The sequence below is a fragment of the Vipera ursinii genome (genome assembly GCF_947247035.1).
Source record: "Vipera ursinii genome assembly, chromosome: 3".
NCBI classification, from domain to species: Eukaryota; Metazoa; Chordata; class Lepidosauria; order Squamata; family Viperidae; genus Vipera; species Vipera ursinii.
Window position 1 is genome coordinate 166436589 of NC_139516.1, and position 22345 is coordinate 166458933.

At 38.9% G+C, this 22345-nt stretch overlaps 1 protein-coding gene across 2 annotated transcripts in view; it reads right to left on the bottom strand.

The window, feature by feature from the left end:
- The window catches only part of ANKRD29 (ankyrin repeat domain 29), a 40717-nt gene that overhangs the window by 11587 nt on the left and 6785 nt on the right, over positions 1-22345 (bottom strand). For both annotated transcript variants that reach the window (XM_083358941.1, XM_083358942.1), the window contains exons 3-7: positions 19192-19290; positions 17050-17148; positions 11826-11924; positions 4972-5070; positions 518-616 (exon numbers count right to left, since the gene is read on the bottom strand). In XM_083358941.1, coding sequence (XP_083215067.1) covers positions 518-616; positions 4972-5070; positions 11826-11924; positions 17050-17148; positions 19192-19290 — 495 coding nt within the window. The remainder of the gene's footprint in view (positions 1-517; positions 617-4971; positions 5071-11825; positions 11925-17049; positions 17149-19191; positions 19291-22345) is intronic.

The following is a 22345-nucleotide window of genomic DNA, read 5'->3' on the forward strand; positions in this document are numbered from 1 at the left end:
CCTTTCATAATTTTTAAAATTTTCCTTAACTTTCATTATATTTCACCTTCTCCCTAATAAGTAGAAGCCATAAATAATTATAATAAAATCTATGGTTCCTTTCCTTCTTTATTTTACCTTTATAGTAATGTTAAATACAGTATGAGGAAAGAGTTAAAATATGATTTTTGAAACATGGGTTATGAAAAAATCAATAACTGAACCCTATGGGTTATTTGTAAGGTATGCATTTGTAAGATAAATAAATATATTTACATGCATACTTAAAATGTAAATGAATGCTATGGGAGAGCAATTTGTTTCAGAATAAATTCCTTTCATTTTGGTTAATTCTGGTCATGAAGCAACAATTGGACTATTAAGCAATGTAAGTACAGTTTCTAATGTGCCAGGCAACAAGAGATACTTGAGAAAGTATTCTAGCCAGAATAGACACCCAAACTACCATAAACAAACCTTACTATAGAATCATTCTTTCTTCCAACGTAAAATCTAGAAAACTAAAGTGCTTGCTTACAAGCCTTGCAGCCTCTCGATCTGCTCCTCGGAGCAGCATCACTCGCACTACATCACTGTGTCCCATCTGAGAGGCTATCCATAACGGAGCTGTCCCATCCTGAAGGAAAATTTAAAAATGGATCAGGATTAATCAAGTCAATTCAAGCAGTGCTAAAAATTTCTGACAGCTTACAATGAGATTCTGGCTGGAGTTCAAGGACAAAATGAACCTGGATATCCAAATGAAATCCTTTCCTTGGACAGAAATAGTACTCAGGACAAGTGGAAATGCAAATGTGTATATAAATTAGGGTGTCGTCAAGCTGGAAAAAACCCCTTTGCATAGTATAGACAAAATATTTGTTGCCTATATGAAATAATGGCATCACTCTGAATCACTATTTTTTCTTTAAAAACTACTCAGGATAGATCCAGACTTAGTCATGTTAAGAGAAGCGGCAATGGAATTAATAACAGTACTCTTGACTATGGACTCTTGTAGATAGCCACATTAAAGTACTATCTACCAATCCTTGAGCCAATAGCAAACTATGCCAGCATAAACTGGCATAGTCTACTTTGAGATATCTTAGAATAAACTGAAGTGTAGAACAGCTTGCAAACAGCAGTCTGGCTGACCCATTTTGCATTAGCTGCTGCACTTAGATGCTTTTCAAGAATAACATCATATGGCTTACAATATCTGACTAAACATGAGGTGATCAAAGCATGGCATATGAGGGACAGCAGCACTTCCCCAATAAAACTGAAAAAACATCCAAAGCTGGGCAAAGACTAGTTTTGTCACCATCTCAATCAGAATCAAGCAGTGCTGAATCCAAGCTTGTAAAGTTATCAGACAGTGTATCAGAAGAAATACACTACAGAACAGGTTGATAAAGAAAATTTCATATCCATGATTTAAAGCTGATTTGTTTCAAAGGTAATAAGGGTTAACTAAGAGTATGTGAAATGAATAAAAATATAATCATTACAGGAGTTAATTCTGTTTTATATGGCATCTAATGTCAAGTATTTCCACATATTAAAAGAAATGGGAAACCTTCAGGTTAGTTATGTGTCACATGTTGGCAGATAAAAGTAGGCCTATAATTAAGAAACCAATTTCTAATTACTTCCAATAATTGGTATATATTATTTTGAGGTTTACTTATCAAGATATTAAGGAAAGAAAATCAGTTTTCTATATAGGATATCTGGGTGCACAGAGACGTAAACAACTGAACATGACCACATGTTCAGTGACTGCTTGAACTTACAATGGGCTGAATGAATGATACATGTACATATGACCATGCAGTGTAGCCTCGTGATCAAGATTTGTAATCTTTCCTGCTGGCCACCCACAAGTGAAATCCTGTTGGCTGGAAGTTGGAAGTCATGGTCATATGAAGTCCTCATTTACACAACCTACAGAGTCCTTGTTTAATGATGGCAACCAGGGCTTCTGGAACTGCCATCGCTAAATGGCATGGTTAAATGGTTTTATGGCTTATGACCACATTGTTTAACAAAAGTTTCCAGTCCCAATTAGCATTGTTAAATGAGGACTACCATGTTTCCCTGAAAGTAAGACCTACCCTGAAAATAAGCCCTAGCTTGATTTTTTGGGGTGGGCCTAATATAAGCCCTACCCAAAAAATAAGACCAAGTTTTGGGGAGAGGCACGTGCCTAAAAATCAAACTAGGGTGGGAGTGTGGGTGTGGAGCTGCCCCACGTGCCCTGCACCCACTTATCTTGCAGCCAGGCCTCTCCTCACTGGCCCACTTTTCCGGTGTCCACAGGCCTGCATTTCTCAGTCAGGCCTTTCTGGAAGGCCTCTGCAGCCGAGAACTGAACTATCAATTGAATCCACTGCTTGGTTATTGGCTGCAGAGGCCTTCCGGAGAGGCCTGACTGTGAAATGCAGGCCTGAGCTCCATTCTGAGCTGCAGAATGAAGCTGCTCCTTTGGCCGCAGAAGAAGTGGCTGGCTGGGCGGGGCTCTCGGTGCCAGAGGTGAGTGGAAAAGACATCCCCCCCCTTTGAAAATAAGACCTGGTGCCTCTTTTGGAGGGAAAAAAAATAAGACCCAGTTTTATTTTCAGGGAAACACGGGTACATGTAGTAGATTCATATATGTGGAACGGAAGCATTTAAGACTAGAAAGTGGGATTAGTCACATGAATACATTATTTATACTGAGGTATATTCTGATGTTACCTACTGCTTTGCTTATGCTATCTTACATGCTATATTTATCAGTAATGCAATAAAAGCTGTATAAGCAATTACATAATATAGCGTGATTATGTATTTTATTCAGTAGATGGCACTGTGCTATAGTATACTTAAATGTATGTAAATATATCATTCTGTTTTCATGGAATGAATGATTCTTTGAATTGGTATGCATTTTCTAACCTTTCAGTGACATATATCTCTTTCACTGTTTGCAACAAATGGATTCTAGTTAATAAAAGGTTGACAATTCAAAGAAGAATACCTGAGCAGCTATGCAAAGTAGTCTAGACAAGAAGCACAACCAGGAGAACTAGCTCTATTTTTATTGCACGCTTACATTAAAGTATTTCTCCTCTCCTTTTCTTTAAACTGTCCAACTGTATCATTACCAGGTACCTCAACCTACAACATCGCTGAAGAAAGCTTGGACACCTCACAGAGGGAAACAAATGCTTCCAAAGAAACGAAGACCTGAAAATAGTTGAAATATAGTTGAAATCATTTTCTCATTTGATATGATAGCACTCTTTGCATACACAGAATTGACGAATACATGACAGCAATATTATATAGCACACCTGATCTAACCAAATACCCAGAATCATGGACCTCATCAACCTTTGACCACATATTTTCAACTTGATGGACAAATATACAACAAATCAAAGGAATTGGGACTACAGCTTTCAGGACTCATGGAGACCATAATGCCTAGAATCCAAAGTATGGATCCGGTATGTAGTTGCTAACTTGTCATACTCAAAGGACCATCTAGAGAAAACCATCAATAACATACATCTTCAAAGAAATAAAATTCAGAAGAAACATAGAAAACAATATGCTACCCTTCCTGGAAATCCTCAGAGGCAGTGATGGCAAATTAAAGCACAAATCTATCATATCCATACCAACCAAGTGCTCAACAACCAAACTAACAATCTTAACTTCCCATGAGAGAAACACTATTTAAATGAGCACAAATACACTACAGCAACCCTGAACATCAGAAGGAAATAGATTATCTATAAAACATCTTCCATCCAAATGGATACCGATGCAAATTTAGGCTGACCGGTCATGCCAATATAGCACAATCAACACAATCTGTGAAAAGAATTAACACTGCCGTACATCAAAAACATCTTAGAAACCATAAACAACCTATTACAACCACATGGCATCACCATAGCACACAAACCAACGAAAGTCCTCCAAAACATTCTAAGTAAACCAAAAGACCCAATAGCCTCAAAAGGAAATACATACAGTAATACAGTAACTCATACAACAACATACAGTGTACAGTAACAGCCACTATATAGGACAAACAGGCAGAAGACTAGCAGAGCACATCCATGAACACCAACTAGCAGCTGAAGACATGATGAAAACTCTTTAATTTCATAACATATTGAGCGTCTCAACAATAGTTCAACTGGGAAACTGTGAGTATCCTAGACCACGCCAAATCCAAAAAAAGCTAAAGAAATCCTGGAAGCCCAGCACTTAGGGCAAATCAGCCATCAACAAGCACAATCAAAAGACAATCAAAAAGCCAAAAAGGAAACAATAAGACCAAAACACCTCATCGCTAGCAATCAATACTCAGATGAGCAGAGATTAATACCAAGATTAACACTAGACTAGAGCAACAATCAAGAGGTAAGAAATATCCCAGTCAAACAAACTAGCAGTAAACAAACAGGCTAATCAAGGGACTACCAACACCACTTCCAGCAACACCGACAGGGCAAGTCACTAGTAAATCTCATCCCTTCCAACATGTTACATAGTTTGATGATGTTACATAGTTTGGTAATGAAATACCTGCAAGAAAACAACCAGGCTCAGGGAGCATCAAGGACCCCTCGCATTTCCTTTAATTCTCCAAAACCAAGGGAGCGTCTCTTCTGAAACATTTCCCATGCCCGGCTACTGTATGAACTGAGGTACCTTTTACACACTGCTTGTCCAATCTCTGTGGCTGTCCTTCCCATCTCCAAGATCACTTTCACATACCATTACATGTTGCCAAATATCAGAAGAAATTTAGCAATGTGCAGAAAGTCTATTATCATGGAAACCCAAGGTCTATGTAATACTTCCATATTAAAGTCAGAAAAATTATTAGAGGTTACTGAGTATTAAGATGTGGCTGATTAATTTTAGCATGTAATAGATAAAGAGTAATAAAAATGAAATCTATATCTTAACAATGCTGAATATTACCTGCCTTGGCTGGTTGACCTTTGCTCCTGAAGATAGTAATAACCGAATTAAATTCAGATAGCCTCCCTGAGCAGCCAGGAAAAGTGCGGTAGCTCCATCCTTAATTTGAAATACAAAAATAATTAGCTTGTTTACTAATAAAAATGTCCATAATAGAACCAATGAATGTTTTCCTTCTTCCATGAATCCTCAAGCATATAAAAATGCCACTTGTACTTAAGAATGTTTTCCACATCCATTAAACACCTCCTGCCACTTAATGTAACTCTGCAACACTGATGAAGGTAAAATACAAAGATGCTCTTTAATTAGTCTGCTCCTAGCTTGGATGTAGTTAATGCAAAGAATGGAGCTGTTTTGTGAGTAATTGTTCCAGCAGGGAGTATGTGAGGTCTGCCTATAGAGGAACTTTGCCAATCAGGAACCTTTTATCAGCTCAGCTCAGTAACAAATACGACAAATGGCAACCAGGTTCTTCTGTTTATTCATTGCTTTGAAGTATATCAAACCATTTAAAGACTATCAAACACAACTTGAGGAAGGATTTCCATTAATTTTTTATTGAAAATTTTGAAATGATCTAATTAAAAGTTTGCACCAAAAGATATACGCTGCTTGTTTGTATATTATCTTTGTTTTATAACTTTATTGATTTAACAAACCATATAATGTAACTTATTTTTTCCTAGTTTTATTCATTGCCTTGTTTTTTAAATATTTTATTTAAAGGTAAAGGTTCCCCCGCACACGCGTGCTAGTCGTTTCCAACTCTAGGGGCCGGTGCTCATCTCCATTTCAAAGCTGAAGAGCCAGCGCTTGTCCAAGGACGTCTCCGTGGTCATATGGCCGGCATGACTAGACGCCAAAGGCGCACAGAACGCTGTTACCTTCCCACCGTGGTGGTCCCTATTTTTCTACTTGCATTTTTACGTGCTTTCGAACTGCTAGGTTGACAGAAGCTGGGACGAGTAACAGGCGCTCACTCTGTTACGCGGCACTTGGGATTCGACCTGCCAAACTGCCGACCTTCTGATCGACAAGCTCAGCATCCTAACCCATTGAGCCACCGCGTCCCTTAAAATATTTTATTAGATGCATATAAATCAAGTATTTGATTTAACTTATTTATCCTTCCTGAAAATGTAAAGAGAATAATTAGAGGAGAATGTTTTACCCAGTTGCAAAGAAAAGTGAAAAAGAGGAAGGAATGGGAAAGACATGTTGTAAGAAGATTAGGAACTTCCTGGTAACATTACATATATTATGATCAGTACCGTACATTTCCTCTCAGAGTGGTTGAGCTAAAAACCATCACTCATCTATCATATGCTGTCAACCTCCCTACAGCAATTATGGCCTATGTTCTCGTTTGTTGCTGATTTTAGATATGGAAATTACATGTTAAGCAAAGCAAGGGGCAAAATCAATGGTGGGATTCAAATATGTGAACAGCCAGTTCTCTGTGTGGATGCCAGTTCCGGAAGTCCATTCGGGGCCTGGGCAACAAAACATTAGCTACCGGTTCTGTCTAAGTGGTGCGAATCGCCTGAATCCCACCACTGGGCAAAATCCTCAGCTTCAGTCCAACTTCCCAGATGTAACCTGCAAGCAAAAAGCCGTTCAGGACAATAATGTAGGAATTGGTATCTACGATGCTTGGAGACAGAATTAATTTTGACAGGTAACTTTTACTGCTTTACAGTACACATGCAACAAAGCAAAAGAGCAAAATCAGTCAAAATTGAGAAGGGTAAAGTAAACTAAAGAATTTTAGCACCAGACTTTCCCAACCATAGAACAGCTGTCTAGCAAGTTGCAAAAATCTGGATTTAAAAAAAAGTAAAAACGAATGGTGGTATAGAAAAGGGCCTCAGATCCAAGTAATAGGTTACTCCATACCAGCACTAAGTGATCAATAGGCACCAGATTGTCCATATTTCCTACATGTTAACTGACTGCACTTACTGGTCATGCACCTAGCCTGCTTCATAGAGAAAACACTATTTTCAAACTGTACTAGCCAAGGACAGCTTAGCTTAACAACCCCACTCACAAATTACAGACAAGCTGAAGGCAAGCTCATGAAGACAATAAAATAAAGAGATTGCTAGGATATGTTCATACTGTGTCTAGATGTAGGTATCATGGCTCAGTTAGTGGCTAGAAGATTCCAGCCTAATTTCATATACTACTCTAATAGGTAGAGCAGGAATGTCCAGAAAGAAACAAATATCCATCACCAACAGATTCTAGGATGACTAGAAATAAGGAGCAATCCAAGTCATTTCTTTTTAGAGAAAAGCACTGCAACAAAATGACAAAGGTTTAAATTTTTTGGAATACAATAATCATAATAGTGGCTGTGCGTGCCGGCATCTCGGGACACTCAGATCATTCCATTTCTTACTATGGGGGGTGAGTTATTACCCCCCGTAGATAGGGCTCGCAACTTGGGAGTCCTCCTACATTCACAGCTTTCTTTAGAAGATCATATAGTAACTGTGACTAGGGGGGCCTTCGCCCAGGTTCGCCTGGTGTGCCAGTTGCAGCCCTATCTAGACCGGGATGCCTTGCGTACAGTCACTCATGCGCTCGTGACCTCTCGGTTAGACTACTGCAACGCTCTCTACATGGGGCTGCCCTTGAGGACCACTCGGAGGCACCAACTGGTGCAGAATGCAGCCGCGCGAGTTGTGTTGGGGGTCTCCCGATACTCCCATGTTACACCTCTGCTCCGTGAGCTGCATTGGCTTCCAGTTGTCTTCCGGGTGAGATTCAAGGTGCTGGTAATGACCTATAAAACCCTACATGGCATGGGTCCGGAGTACCTTAGGGAGCACCTGCGGCCGGCATCAACTTCCCTCCGCCCAGTGTGCTCCCACAGAGAGGGCCTCCTCAGGGTGCCACCGGTCAGAGAATGCCGACTGATGGCCCCCAGGGGGAGGGTGTTCTCTGTGGGTGCGCCTGACCTTTGGAACCGTTTACTGGTTGAGCTCCGGATGGCTCTCGACCTTCGCTCCTTCCGACGTGATCTAAAAACCTATTTGTTTGAACAAGCCGGCCTGGTCTGATGGGTTTGGGGTTTTAATTATTGTTTTTAAGTAATTTATTTATTGTATTTGGGCACTATGGTTTAATCTGTTTTTAATTTTTGTATTTTGGTATTTTTGGTATTTATTGCCCTGTTCACCGCCGTGATCCTTCGGGAGAAGGGCGGTATACAAATTAAAATAAATAAATAAATAAATAAATAAATAAATAAATAAATAAATAAATAATAAATAGAGGTTTTTGCCATATTTGTTCATTAGGGGGTCTAAGTGGGGAAAATCCTGCTGTATGAAACAACCTTGCCCAATTTGTATGATCATTCCACTCTAAACAGCTTGCTTTATACAGGTGTATAATAGTATATTACAAATGAAGGTTTTCCAGACATTATTGCAGAAAAAAGTTACTGTTGCTGATTTTTAAAATTCTTTTAATTTTTTTAAAAAGATTAGTAGTATACAGAAATCAATTATAGATTTGCATACTGGGGAACAGAATAAGAAACTGGTTTGAATACTGCATTATCCATGTATTTTATTTATCATCTTTGTATTTACATTCTATCACATAGGTTTATTCATACACACACACACACACACACACACACACCCAAGAGTTTACCTTAAATCATTTAACAGAGGGAAATGAAAATTAGTTGGGATATGCCAATGTATTGATATGTAAATGAATATTTCTGGTGAACAATTATTACATTGGATACTTACACAAGTTATTGTATTTGAGTTACAGAACTTTGGAAGACAGATATAAATGCCCTCTAATCACAGACACCTGTGAACTATTTCTCTTTCCTTGCAACTATAGTTTGCATGCAGCTCTCCCAAGGCTTTGGTGCAGCTCCTACATACCCCTCCTACTTTTTTCCTGAAATACAGGGGTAATTATTTGATGCAACATTTTATTATGTCAAAATTGTACTTGTACTATTGCACTTTAATACTGGAAGTGGAAATTTTAGGTTTGCTGTATTTTTTTTAAAGTTCTGGAGTAAAGGAATTTTCCCCTCCCCTGTTTCATCACAACCCACAGCCTGAGTGGGTTTCTCACCCAAGAAAAAAAATCAAGGGCAACCCTTAGCTGCTAAAAGAATCCCATTCTGATTTACATTATGCAAACTATGTTTACTGAATTGTAGATTGTACCATTTAAAATAAACTCTCTGCATAGCATAAATTAAAGCAGCACTATAGTAGAGAGATAGGCAAAAACCTGAGGTTCTTGTTTGCTAAGTAGTTATTTTTTAACTTAGGAAATATTAAAAGAATCTAATTGCTATGGCAATCTCGTGAACAAGCTAGAGCTAAATTACTTCATTCTGCAAACATATGGAAGAGGTATTAATTTGGTGTTCCAGATATCTTCAATTATTTGAGAGACTGTCACATAGATAATGAAATAAATTTATTCTTTTTAGCCCCAGAACGCAGGACCTAAATAAATTTATATTTTAAGATGAAGAATTTATTGACAGTGCAAACTGATTGATAGTGGAACAGACTGATGCAGAAAGCAAAACAACTCTATATTCATTGCCCTTCTCTTAATGTATACATTTGGGATATGCAGTCTAAACTTGAAAATTAAAATTTGAACTACTATGTGTTGCTATTAATCACTTTCTCAATCAATATAACTTTGTTTGAACATCCCTAACATAAAGAATTTTTACACACACACACACACACACACACACACACACACACACACAGTGTTTTCTAAAAAAAAGGTGTCAGAACTCTCATCTTGGCGGGTGCAGGAGGCGGGGGGGCAGTGCTGCTGCGGTCACGGGTGCGAGGGGTGTTGGTGGCGGGCTGCCCCCTGGGGCCGGAGCCGGGGCAGCTGGTGCTGTAGGAGCAGCGGGGCCCACTCTATATGGCAGGGCTGGGCGGTGTGGAGGCAGTGCGGGCCAGGTGATGCAGGGCAGCCACTTAGGCACGCAGGGTGAGGCGATGGTGGCACAGGTCCAGCACCAGGTAGGCCACCAGCCTGGCTGACATGGGTGAGCACAAGGAAGGAGTGCACATGGACTCTGCAGAACCCATGTCCCACTACTTGTCCTCTCTTACTTACCTAGTTGAGATGGTGTAGTTGGGCAGCAGGGAGGGATGTAAAGTTCCTGCCAACTCGCCTTTGCCGGCCAGGTCTTTTGGCAAGCTCAGCAGCAATTCCTATTGGCTTTCGAAAGCCAATAGGCTTTTGAAAGCCAATAGAGGGAGTAGCATACCTTGTGTAAAAGCTTTTTGTGTGTGTATGCAAAAAAGGGTGCTGGAACACCATTCTGAGCGTTCTATGAGAAAAAAAGCCCTGCTTTTATGTTTTAATCTTAATATTGTAAGTTGCCCCAAACCTTGCCATGTAGATTGTATACAAATATTATATAATCGGTAAATAAAGGTAGAACATATGTTAAATATACATCAAATGATAATATGCTTCCCTAAGTCAATTCTTGCTCAATGACAGACCAAGGAGTTAACTCGGAAAGGCAAGAGGAAAATCTAGAAGAGGTCTGTGCAACTTGTAGAAGGGAAAGGCCCACACTGATAAATTAAAAATCTTTGTGGTCTGCAATGGAATGCTGGTGGGCTAATCAATGATTTGGTGACTAGAGGAGCATCTACAGTGTTGGAGTTCATGGTCATGGTAAGCCATGGAGGCACTAGGCAACATGACTTTCAGGGCAGTGGTGGTGATTTTACTACTTTTTTTTTTTTTAAAAAAAGTCTGTGCTCTGTCCAAGGGTGCTTGGTAGGCTGTATGTACAGGCCTGGTCTAGAATTTATTTTGGAGCATTCAACTATCTAGAGCAGGCATGTCAAACTCATTTTGTCTGAGGCAACTTCTTATAAAAAATTGCCATTAATTTGTTTTAATAAAATAATTTAAATCAATTTTCATTTGATTTCAAATTAAATAAATTATTTTGGTTGACAATGATATTTTTTTAGTACAATTACCAAATGCAATAAACTGGTTTTAGGTATATGTGTGCACTAATTATTTCAACACCAATACATTTTAACAACATATTCTATTTGTAAATGAATGCAAATGCAAATTATACAATTTCTTGTGCAAAAATAAAACAAAATAACAGATTTATCTATCTTTATTGATTTCATTGCAGAGATGTTAACATAGGAAATAGATTATTTTGTTATCTAATTTTACCTTCCAAATGACAGAAGCAGATGAAAAATGTGAGGTTCTTTCCTGTTGGCTTTTTTGAATTAGCTGTTTTAGATTCTAAAAGTTTAGTTCCTAAAGAAGTAACCCTGTAAATAATTTTCCTCCTCTAGTGCAGGCTCTTTTATGACTCAAGGACTTCAACTCCCAGAATTCCTGAGCCAGCATGGCTCAGCTTGGAAACCTCTCCCTTTCCCCTCAGCATGACTGACTCAGGATTTCTGGGAGTTGAAGTCCACGAGTCATAAAAAAGAGCCAAGATTGCCTAGCCCTGCAATAGGCTTTCAGAGGGAGCTGCCGTTCTGAGCGTTCTATGAGAAACCCACACACACACACACACACACACACACACACACACACACACGCCTTTAGATAAACATTTTGATCTAAGAACAGTGGACATTAGTGCACCTCTACCAGCCATCTTTCCAGTGTGTACTGGTGGAATGTGTTATTTCGATTAAAAGAGGGATCTGTTTTCCGTACTTTACAGACCATGTTCATTCTAAGATTTTTCTTGTGAAAACTTTAAAAAAAATGGAATCCTGGAAACAGTTTTTACCACTGATGGAAAAGAAGATTTCAAGGACACTCACGTAAAGCTGATCATGTATGTTGGCCCCATGCTTTAGTAAGGTTTCCACCACTCTCATGTGCCCATATTGACAAGCAGCTAACAAAGCAGTACCACCATCCTGAAAAGAATACAAATGGATACAAGGGAAAGTTATTTGCTTCCCTGAAAATACATCTTAATTCCTATTTATTTGAAATCACATTTTGAACCTTAACTGGAAGCAGACCTCTCTTAATATTTTATGCTCATTTTATTCCTACTGTTTTACAATATTCCCCCATATAGATTTATATTCAGTGGCCTCTTTTAAAGGGGAAAATTTGGCTGTGCTTTTCTCTTTCCTTCCTCTAGCAGAAACCTGGCTTTCAGGATTAAGAAGTGTCATTTAAGGCCAAACTGTAAGAAACAATAGAAGATCTTAAATAAGGCTTTCTACAGAACTATGGCTAGATTCACTTTGCAAAGCAAAAGCAGAGCTCAGCCATTTCCCCAAAACTGTTGAAAGCTTCCCTTTATTTTATTTTCTCTCTTATACACATACCAACCACATCAGTAGGGCTTACTTTTAATTTTGGAACCTAAGGAAACAGTGGCCTTAGTGACAGACCACAGAAAAGCTATGAGAAAGGTTCATTGCTTCACACTTGCATTTCTTATAATGTCCTATAATTTGTGTTTCGAGCAAACTTGCATTTTTACGATAAAAGTCATTCCACATCATGCTTCGTTCCTTATTTCAAACCATGGCCATTACAGAACACTGTTCCTCATAAAATTTCTCACTCAATTCTATAACGGCTACAGTTTCCATAGCAGATTAAAGTTGGGAAATCTGGTAAAGTTACAGCTGTTTCCCCATTTCTCTTTTCCTTTGTTAAACCTGTCCCTGTATGACAACTGCATGCATATTCTGCCCTGATTTTATACTAAATGGAGCATCATAGAATATATAGCATAAACAAAATTCTGCCCTGATCATTAAAAAATCTTCCAGGAGCTTGGGATGATAGGAAATAATTTCCATTTTTTACTCCTATCACACATGCAGGCTGCAAAATATCTTCATACTTACCTTTCCCAACATGTTTATATAACTGAAAAATATCCTATCTACCCTACACACTGGTAAGATTCAGTTTTTTGTTCGAATGCATGCTGCAGATTACCTGAATAATGTCACTGGTCTAAAAGTGCTCTCAGGAGTTTTATCCTCATCCAGATAGCCAGTTTAAAGGTGTTGTCCAGTCCATGAGTTGATATAAAGTACAATAGCACAAATTGGCTCTCTACGAACAGTTGGGCTGTAGTCTTTTTCAATAATCATAAATGGCACTATGAAAACAGTTTACTGTGGGGTAGTTTAAGATGCAGCAACTTGTGCATTTCCCTGCCGATGGAGAAAGTGTCTACCAACTGCTCAAATAGAAGGTAGAACCCAACAGGTTCTGGGTAGAGTGGTAGATTTATCCTTTCCTCAAAACTGAATTTGGGGGAGTAGGCAACATCCCACTAAAGCTCCTACTCCACACCACTTCTCCATGTTCTGTAGAGGCAGTCTGGGAGACAAGACCATGTACTGTTATCTCTTGAATACTCCACATGATCTCCTTATGATCCATTCAGGGGAGGTGAGACTGGCTGAAGCTTTCTTGTTTCAACCAACAATAACTTTGCAATGTATGGACAGGTCAAGGGGAAGAGGTGCTGGCTGAATCAGAAGTCCCACTTCAACTGCATCACTTTACAATGGACAAGGATCCAAAAGATCTCTGGCATGTTGTGTCAGCACCAGTGTTGAAAGAGTGATAAATCTTGCTGAAGTTTGAGGTTTGTCCTAAAAGAGTCAGTCACCATTGCCATGAATACTGACAAGGTGAAAATCACCCACACAGTGGGTCAGTAGGAAGAAGTGCAAGGCTAGCTGAAGCAAAAGTTTCTTAGCAAAAGGATATAAGCAAAATGGACAAGAAGGAATAATGTACCAGCATCCATGCTAGTAGGCTAGTAGGGTGAACTATCACGCTAAGGGCAGCAAAGGCAGGTGTTGCACTAGCCAAGAATGGCCAATAAGGGCTGGGCGAGCCACACCCATCACATTGCTGAATCAGTTACACTTGAATACAACTTTGCATCTCATTCAAATTGCAAAATTTCTGCTGGGAGAAGTGGAAAACACCAGTTCAATTTCAGTTCAGAAGAACTAGAACTGAGCTGTTTCAATTCTTGACTATAGATGAGAGGAATGTTTCAAGAATAGCTAACCACTATTCTCAACCTGAATTTAGGGGGCCACAGAGCTATGCCTTATGCCTTCCTATTTATTAAGGAAATATGCAGTATAGCCTATGTTTCTTTAATTGCAGGCCTATATTTTCGTGTAGAAAGACAACATTGTTTTAGGAGAACAATGCAAAATTCAATTCTTCCATAACAAGCACATATGATTATCTAATTGGTGGCTAAGCAGCTTTGCAAAAATGAAATAGTTAGATACCGTTGTTTCCCCCAAAATAAGACTGGGTGTTGTATTAATTTTTGCTCCAAAAGACACATCAGGGCTTATTTTTCAGTTACCGTAGGTCTAATTTTTGGAGAAATACGGTACTAAATGTGTCTGACTGGCTGACAATCTTAACTGGGGCTTATTTTTGGAGTTGGGCTTTTATTACAAGCACCCTGAAAAATCATGCTTGGCCTTGTTTTCCGGTAAGGTCTTATTTTTGGGAAAACACGGTAGTATATAGTGCTTCATATTAATATATGTACTTTCTCTAATTATGCCCAGTGTGGAGTTCCACTTTTCATATTACATTTGGCAAAAAGTTGGTCACATCTGCAGTGTATTAGAAACTGAAACAGCATTGGTGCTGCTGGCAAACATGCTGGAAACTCTGAGAAATTACATCAGTCTTAGAACAACTGCACACAAAGATCTCAGAATGAAGAGATTTGCTCAATCACAGAACAATTACCAAAAAATGGGTTTGCTATGATGAAGAAGCACAAGAGACCTTTTCAGCCAGAAAGCAAATGTATAAGTTTTATTTTATTTTAATTCCATTTATATCCCGCCCTTCTCCGAAGACTCAGGGCAGCTTACAAGCTTAGCAGTAGCCTTCATTCTATGTATATGCCTGCTTGTTAGGGCTTTCACACACCCCCAAGCGGCATTATTACAAAGTCAGCTTAATTGCCCCCAACAATCTGGGTCCTCATTTTACCTACCTCGGAAGGATGGAAGGCTGAGTCAACCTTGAGCCTGGGGGATGCGAACCTGCACTAATTGCAGGCAGCTGGTGTTAAGTTATACAATAGATGCTGTGCATATTGAGCTGATTACCGTAGTCCATAGTAGTCTGAATTCCTCCAAGATATTTTGGGCACAAACAACTAATAAGCTGAACAGCAATATATTACTATATTAGTGCTGAAATCTCCTTCTGATGACACTTTTTATATTACATTAAGCCCCACAAACTCTATATTCTGAATCTCTAAGTAAACAAATGCTAGGAGTTTCTGATATAAATGCAACCGACTTTCTATTTACATGCAGTCCTAGAAAACAGGTAGTGAATCAATGGGTTACTTCCTGTAAAATGCAGTTTCCACATTAATGGAACAGGATGTCAGAAACAACTAAACACTTAATGCAAGTCAGGGGTGCACAACTTGTAGTTCTAAGACTGTTTCTCCAAAACTTTTGGATTAGGATGCAGTGGTCCTTCAAAAAGATGCCACTGAACTAATAATAGAAGAGGAAAATGAAATACGTGCTAAGTAATTGTATTAAGTGCAATTCATTTAATTAAAAGTAAATAATAATAATAATAATAATAAGAAGAAGAAGAAGAAGAAGAGGAAGAGGAAGAGGAAGAAGAAGAAGAAGAAGAAGAAGAAGAAGAAGAAGAAGAAGAAGAAGAAGAAGAAGAAGAAGAAGTAGTTGGAAGGGACCTTGGAGGTCATCTAGTCCAACCCCCTGCTAAGGCAGGAAACCCTATACCATTTCAGACAAATGGCTGTCCAGTCTCTTCTTAAAAACTTCCAGTGTTGGAGCATTCACCACTTCTGGAGGCAGGTTGTTCCACTGGTTAGTTCTTCTAACAAATTTCTCCTTAGTTCTAGGTTGCTTCTCTCCTTGACTAGTTTCCATCTGTTGCTTCTTGTCCTGCCTTCAGGTGCTTTGGAGAACAGCCTGGCTCCCTCTTCATTTTTAACTTTTTTCCTTGTACCAGGGTCCAGTTGTTTGTCATTGGCCTTTTCAGACAAAATGTCATTGTTCCAAAAACACATAACTGAAAGAGGAAGCCAAAGCTGGTTTAATCAGATCCACTTCCTTACACTATGGGAACAGAGAAAACAATTGTCCTATCTGAATGATCTGCAATCTGATTGGCAAGACCCTTGAGCCACATTACTTACTGTAGATTGTGGAACAAGATTCAAAGATTCTAATATTCACAGGTTATGGCTGATGTTCTCTGTCCCCTCGGTGGATTTACTTTGTGGATATATTTTATTTTATTTTATTTATTTTATTAGCACTGCACAGTTTCTTCCTCCATTTGCACAGTTATGGGCTCCTTTGCAGCAAAGAGAAAGCAGTTCAACAGGTGATCTGAAGAAATCTACAATGGCAACAATTTCTCCAGATCTGGATGCCTCCTATTTAGTGCAAAAGTAAGAAAATCTCAGGTGGGATGTTTATATACTGCAGTTGTCCCCAAATTACGGTAAGTTTCTCCAGATATGTGGGATTACAGCTTCCATCATTCCCAGCTAACATGCTATGACAACCTACAGCATCATATGGGAACACTTCTATGACAACCTACAGGAACCCTTCCTGTCCCTAAGAAATACAAAATGCAGTGTTGTTTTGTTTTCTAAATTGAGCTAATATAGTCTGTAATTGTGACTTTCATATATTTCCAATCTGTTAATCAAGCATTTATTTTTTTAAAGTTTGCTTTCATAATCAGCTGTGGCTTTGCCCTTTCCAAATGAAATGACAAAAATAACAAACAAATTGAGTGATACTTATATAATGAAAACTGAGCAACAAGAGTCATACACAACTTAACGTCCTGCCAGAGAACAGTACAGAGAGAAGCAAAATTAATTCTGTGGGCCTCTTGTCAGTTCTCCATGCCAAGCCTTGGATCAGAAGAAAACAGCTGCCTTTCCTTCCTGCCTGGCTGTCTAAGTTCACCAACATGTTGAAGCCAAGTATAACTTCTTACTTTGGTTTTGAATTCTGTGGAAGCTCCATATTCAAAGAGTAACTTCACTATATCATTGTGGCCTTGTTGTGCAGCGAAGAATAGGGCAGTGGCACCGGTCTAAAATGAGAATCAGAAATCCCATAGATTAGCAAATATGACAGGGCATTTCATACAAAATATGATGATGGAAGTGCTGAATTAAACCAGAAGTCTCTAGCAGCAACCATTCCTAAATTAAGACATTCCCATCAGATTATTCTTTTGAAGATTCCATGATGTTTCCTTCATGTGTCAGAAAGGCATGTCCATAAATTACATTTATATGCTATCCATATCCCAGCAACTCTGGGAAGTTAGGAGCAGGAACATAGTTAACTTTGCCCATTCCCCCAGCCTCCGTTCTTGTCAACTAAATATAGATCAATCTTTCTTCATTAGTTATTTACAATGTCTATGGAGATTCTCAGTCATCCAGGTAATGCTTTGTTTGCTGGCAACAAGCAGGTCAGTGTTGTAGGACTTAGTCTGAACTTGTTTTGTTCATCCAAATGCTCACTGCCTCCATACATTGATTTGAGATTAATTCAATTCTAATATAGCTATGTAACCAACACTCACATTATCTGCTCTTAGATTTGTAGACAGGTCCTACTAATAATGACAAAAATACATGGTAAGTTAAGACCATGCTTAATATTTTCAAGAAAATAAAGTCTGAACAGACTACATGTAAGCACAAACATATTTTACTATTGAAGATCATCTACACCAGGGGTCTTCAAACTCGGCCCTTTTATGACTCATGGACTTCAACTCCCAGAATTCCTCAGCCAGTGCGCCTGACTGAGGAATTCTGGGAGTTGAAGTCCATGAGTCATAAAAGGGCCGAGTTTGAAGACCCATGATCTACACTCTCATTTCTTTTTTGCCTGCCAAAACATTTTACCCACCAGTGAGTTTTATGCATCAATCAATTACACCCTCTTATTTCCCACTATTTCTGCCTTGTGCTTTCTTCCTGTCAAGCGTGATAGTTATTGATGTAAACAGTTCTCTGGAGTTATGTATCCATGCAGTAATCACATCAAGTATATCATACCAATCAACTATATCCATTGCAGGCAAAAACTTTCTGGGCATAAGATTTTAATCACAGCAGAAAGAAACAAGAGCTTTTAGCCAATCACTGAGGAAGCCATTTCTCATATGGCATCTGTGCCTTTAAGAGCCTTGGGACAGATGCATCCTACCACCAATAATGACATGCAATAATGAAAAACTGCCTATGAGTTGGGCAGCCATATAAATCATCTAACATCTGACACATTATTTCACGGAGGACAAAGGAGCATTGCTGAGAAAAAGGTGGCAATGAGATTAACAATTTTTTATAATGTGTTAAAAGTATACAAATGTAGTGAAAATTCTGCCTCTGAACAAGATTAATTGAAATACAGTAATGATTTCCTTATCATTATATCCTATAACCCTTCTCATGCAAGGACTTAAAGACCATAGAAAATTGAGGATTAAAAAGGGTTATTAGCAACCCCATTCTTAGGAAAATGTATCTCTTGTTCAGTCATCGCCCTTGACTGTACAGAAACCTAACAGCAAGTGCCTGAAATCCAAGAAAATTCAGAATACCAAATCCATTCTGTTTTGCCAAAGATATGATTAGTAGTAAAACTACTACTCTTTTCAGGCCTTTTGTCAGCTATCTATACAAACCAGGACGAAATTTTAATCTTCTGGGCAGTAATTAGGTTGTGTCTTATGAAGTCACTCAGCGTATTTATAGGTTCTTTGAATATGAAAGATCTTCCATCAGCAGAATGGGAAGGAACATATTCCTGAAGATGCTCCTAATATTCTGAAGTAGGTGGAGTTTGGAAAAGCCATTTGTAGAACAAACAAATCAGTTTTCCTTTCATTCTACAAGTGGAAACCTTGCTAGATCAAAGAATCTCTGATTACTGAGATCATGGGATAGCATTTGTGGGACTCTAGTAATAAAAGGTATACAAAAGTATATTTTTAAGTAATAAAATTATGCTTAATGTCTATAGCACATTTGAAACATGCAATAGGGTGCTGAATTTTTAATTAAACCAATCCCTAGGGATAATTCTTCTTTTTTAAATACAGAAGTTAACATACCTCTCTCTGAAGATTAATATCAGCTCCTTGCAGCACCAGTTCTCGCACACATTCTTTGTGGCCATAGTATGATGCTACCATAAGGGCTGTTGAACCAAGCTGGGCACAAAGCAATATAGTAAATACCTTAAATATGTAAATAAGTCCTAAAAATGGGGCCTCCTTTTATTTTCTCTGTAGCTTCAGGCTCAAATAGAAGACAAAATACTTTTGGGCAAGTCTGTATTTTACACTGTTGAAATCTACGACAATATGCTTATAGACAATAAAATAAAAGAGAGTATTTGTAGCTCAGGGTTGAAAAGAAGGGTCCTTGGTGCTCTCTGAGCTTGGTTGGGGTTTTTTTTTTTGCAGATGTTTCATTACCCAAACTAGGTAACATCATCAGTGCTAGTAGGAAATGGGGTTTGCCATCAACTTATATTTTAGTAGCTTGCCCTGTCAGAGTTGGTAGGAGTTTGATTTGGTGGGACTGTTTATTGTTAGCTTGTTTGGCAGTTCCTTGATTGTGGTATTATTTACTTCTTGACTGATTTAATCTTGGTGTTAATCTATGCTCATCTGGGTGTTGATTGCTGATGGAAAGGTGTTTTGGTATTTTTGTTCCTTTTTTGGCTTGTTGATTGTCCTTTCTGCACAGCATGTAGATGTTGTTTATGTCTATGTGTCTATTGATGGCCAATTTGTCAGATGCCAGGGTTCAAGGAATTCTTTAGCATTTTTGACTTGGATTGATCTAAGATGGTCATGTTTCCAGTTGAAACTATGCTTAAGACTGTTCATGTGTTGTGAAATTAAAGGGTTTTCATAACAGGCAACAGGGAGAAAGCAGAGCTGCTTAACTAATTCTTTGCATCAGCCTTCACACAAAAAGAAACTACAGCCCAACATACAAAAAAACACTGCAAAAAACAAATTAGAAACAAAAATTAAAATAAGCAGGAAAATGCTAAGAGAACACCTATCCAACCTTGACGAATATAAATCACAAGGACTTGACCCAGAGTTTTGAAAGAGCTGGTAGATGTTATCTCAGAACCACTGCACCATATCTTTCAAAAATCCTGGAGCATTGGGGAAATACATGAGGATTGGAAAAGGGCTGATGTGGTTCCCATCTTCAAGAAAGGAAAAAAATGGACCCAGGAAACCACAGACCAATCAGTTTAACATCAATACCTGGAAAGATCCTAGAAAAGATAATCAAAAAACAGATCTGCAAACAACTAGAAGCAAAGTTGTAACTAGTAGCCAGAACAGGTTTGTTAAAAACAGATCATGCCAAACCAATCTTATTTCATTCTTTGATAAAGTGACTAATCTAGTAGACCAGCAAAATGCTGTGGATGTAGTATACTTAGATTTCAGTAAGGCATTTGATAAAGTAGACCACAACCTACTCCTTGGTAAGCTAGAAAAATGAAAGACAACATCACCACTAGATGAATCTGTAGCTGGCTGGCAAACTGTACTCAATGATAGCCCTCAATGGCACTATATCCACATGGAGAGAAGTAAGCAGTGGGGTACCATAAAGTTCCGTCTTGGGCCCAGTACTCTTCAATATCTTCATAAATGATTTAGATGAAGGAATTGAAGGAGAACTCATCACTTTTGCAGATGACACTAAACTGGCAGAGTATCCAACACACGAGAAGACAAACTCAGGATCCAAAAAGATCTTGACAAACTTGAACAATGGGCCCTATCCAACAAAATGAGTTTCAATGTGGAGAAAAGCAAAGTTTTACATTTAGGCAGGAAAAATCAAAGGTACAAGTACAGATTGGGCAAGACCTGGCTTAAAAACAGCAACTGTGAGAGGGATCTTGAAGTCCTAGTGGACGATCTCTTGACTATGAGCTAGAAGTGTGCAGCAGCAGCCAAAAAAGGCATAGAATCAAGATCATGCGAAGTATTAGTACTGCTTTATAAACCTCTAGTAAGACTACATCTGGAATACTGCAGCCAATTTTGGTTACCATATCACAAAAAAGATGTTGAGAGTTTGGGGAAAAATTCAGAGAAGAGCAACTAAGATGATCAAAGTGCTGGAGACTAAAACATACGAAGAACGGCTGCAGGACTTGGGGTTGGCTAGTCTAAAGAAAAGAAGAAATAGGAGAGACACAATAGCAGCATTCCAGTATTTGAGGGGCTGCCACAAAGAAGAGGGGGTCACATTATTCTCCAAAGCACCAGAGGACAGGACAAGAAACAATGGTTGGAAACTGACCAAAGACAGAAGCAACCTGGAATTAAGGAGAAACTTCCTGACAGGGAGGACAATTAACCAGTGGAACAGCTTGCCTCCAGAAATTGTGGGCGCTCCATCACTGGAGATTTTTAAGAAGAGGCTAGACAGTCACTTGTCTGAAGTGGTATAGGTTCCCCTGCTTGAGCAGGGGGCTGGACTAGAAGCCCTCCAAGGTCCCTTCAAGCTCTATTCTATTCTACTTTTGATTACTACTTGGTGTTCATGGATGCATTCTGTTTTTCTTCTGCCTGTTTGTCCTAAGCAGTGGCTGTTTCAGTCTTTACACTGTTGGTTGTAGATGACTCCTTTTTTTCCTCTGGGGATGTTGGATTGTTTGGTTTACTTAGGATGTTTTTGAGGATTTTAATTGATTAGTATGCTACATTCCCATCAACACTGACAGGGCAAGCCACTAGAATATAAATTGAGAGCCAACCCCATTCCTTACTAGCATTGCTACCTAGTTTGGATAATGAAATGTCTACAAGAAAACAATCAAGCTCAGAGAACACCAAAGACCCTACATTCGATATAATTTATTTTTTATTTATTGCATATATGTTTCCACATTTTTGATGCTCTTTGACCTTCCATTTTCCCCAGAAAACTTTACCTTCCTCAGAAACTCAGTGGGGAAGCCAGCAGGGAGAACTGCCAGTTGCTGAGGTAAGTCTTCCTCACCCATGCACCTTCCTCCAGCTCCTCTGCACTTGTGTCATCCTGTCCAATAGCACATGGCTGTGGCCCCCTCTCCAACCCATACAGCACCTCTTGCATACCCCTTTGTACCCTCCCACTCCACACAGCACTTCTAGCACACCTCACTGCAACTTCACACACCTTATTCCTTGCTTCCTACACACACACACACACACACACACACACACACACACAGCA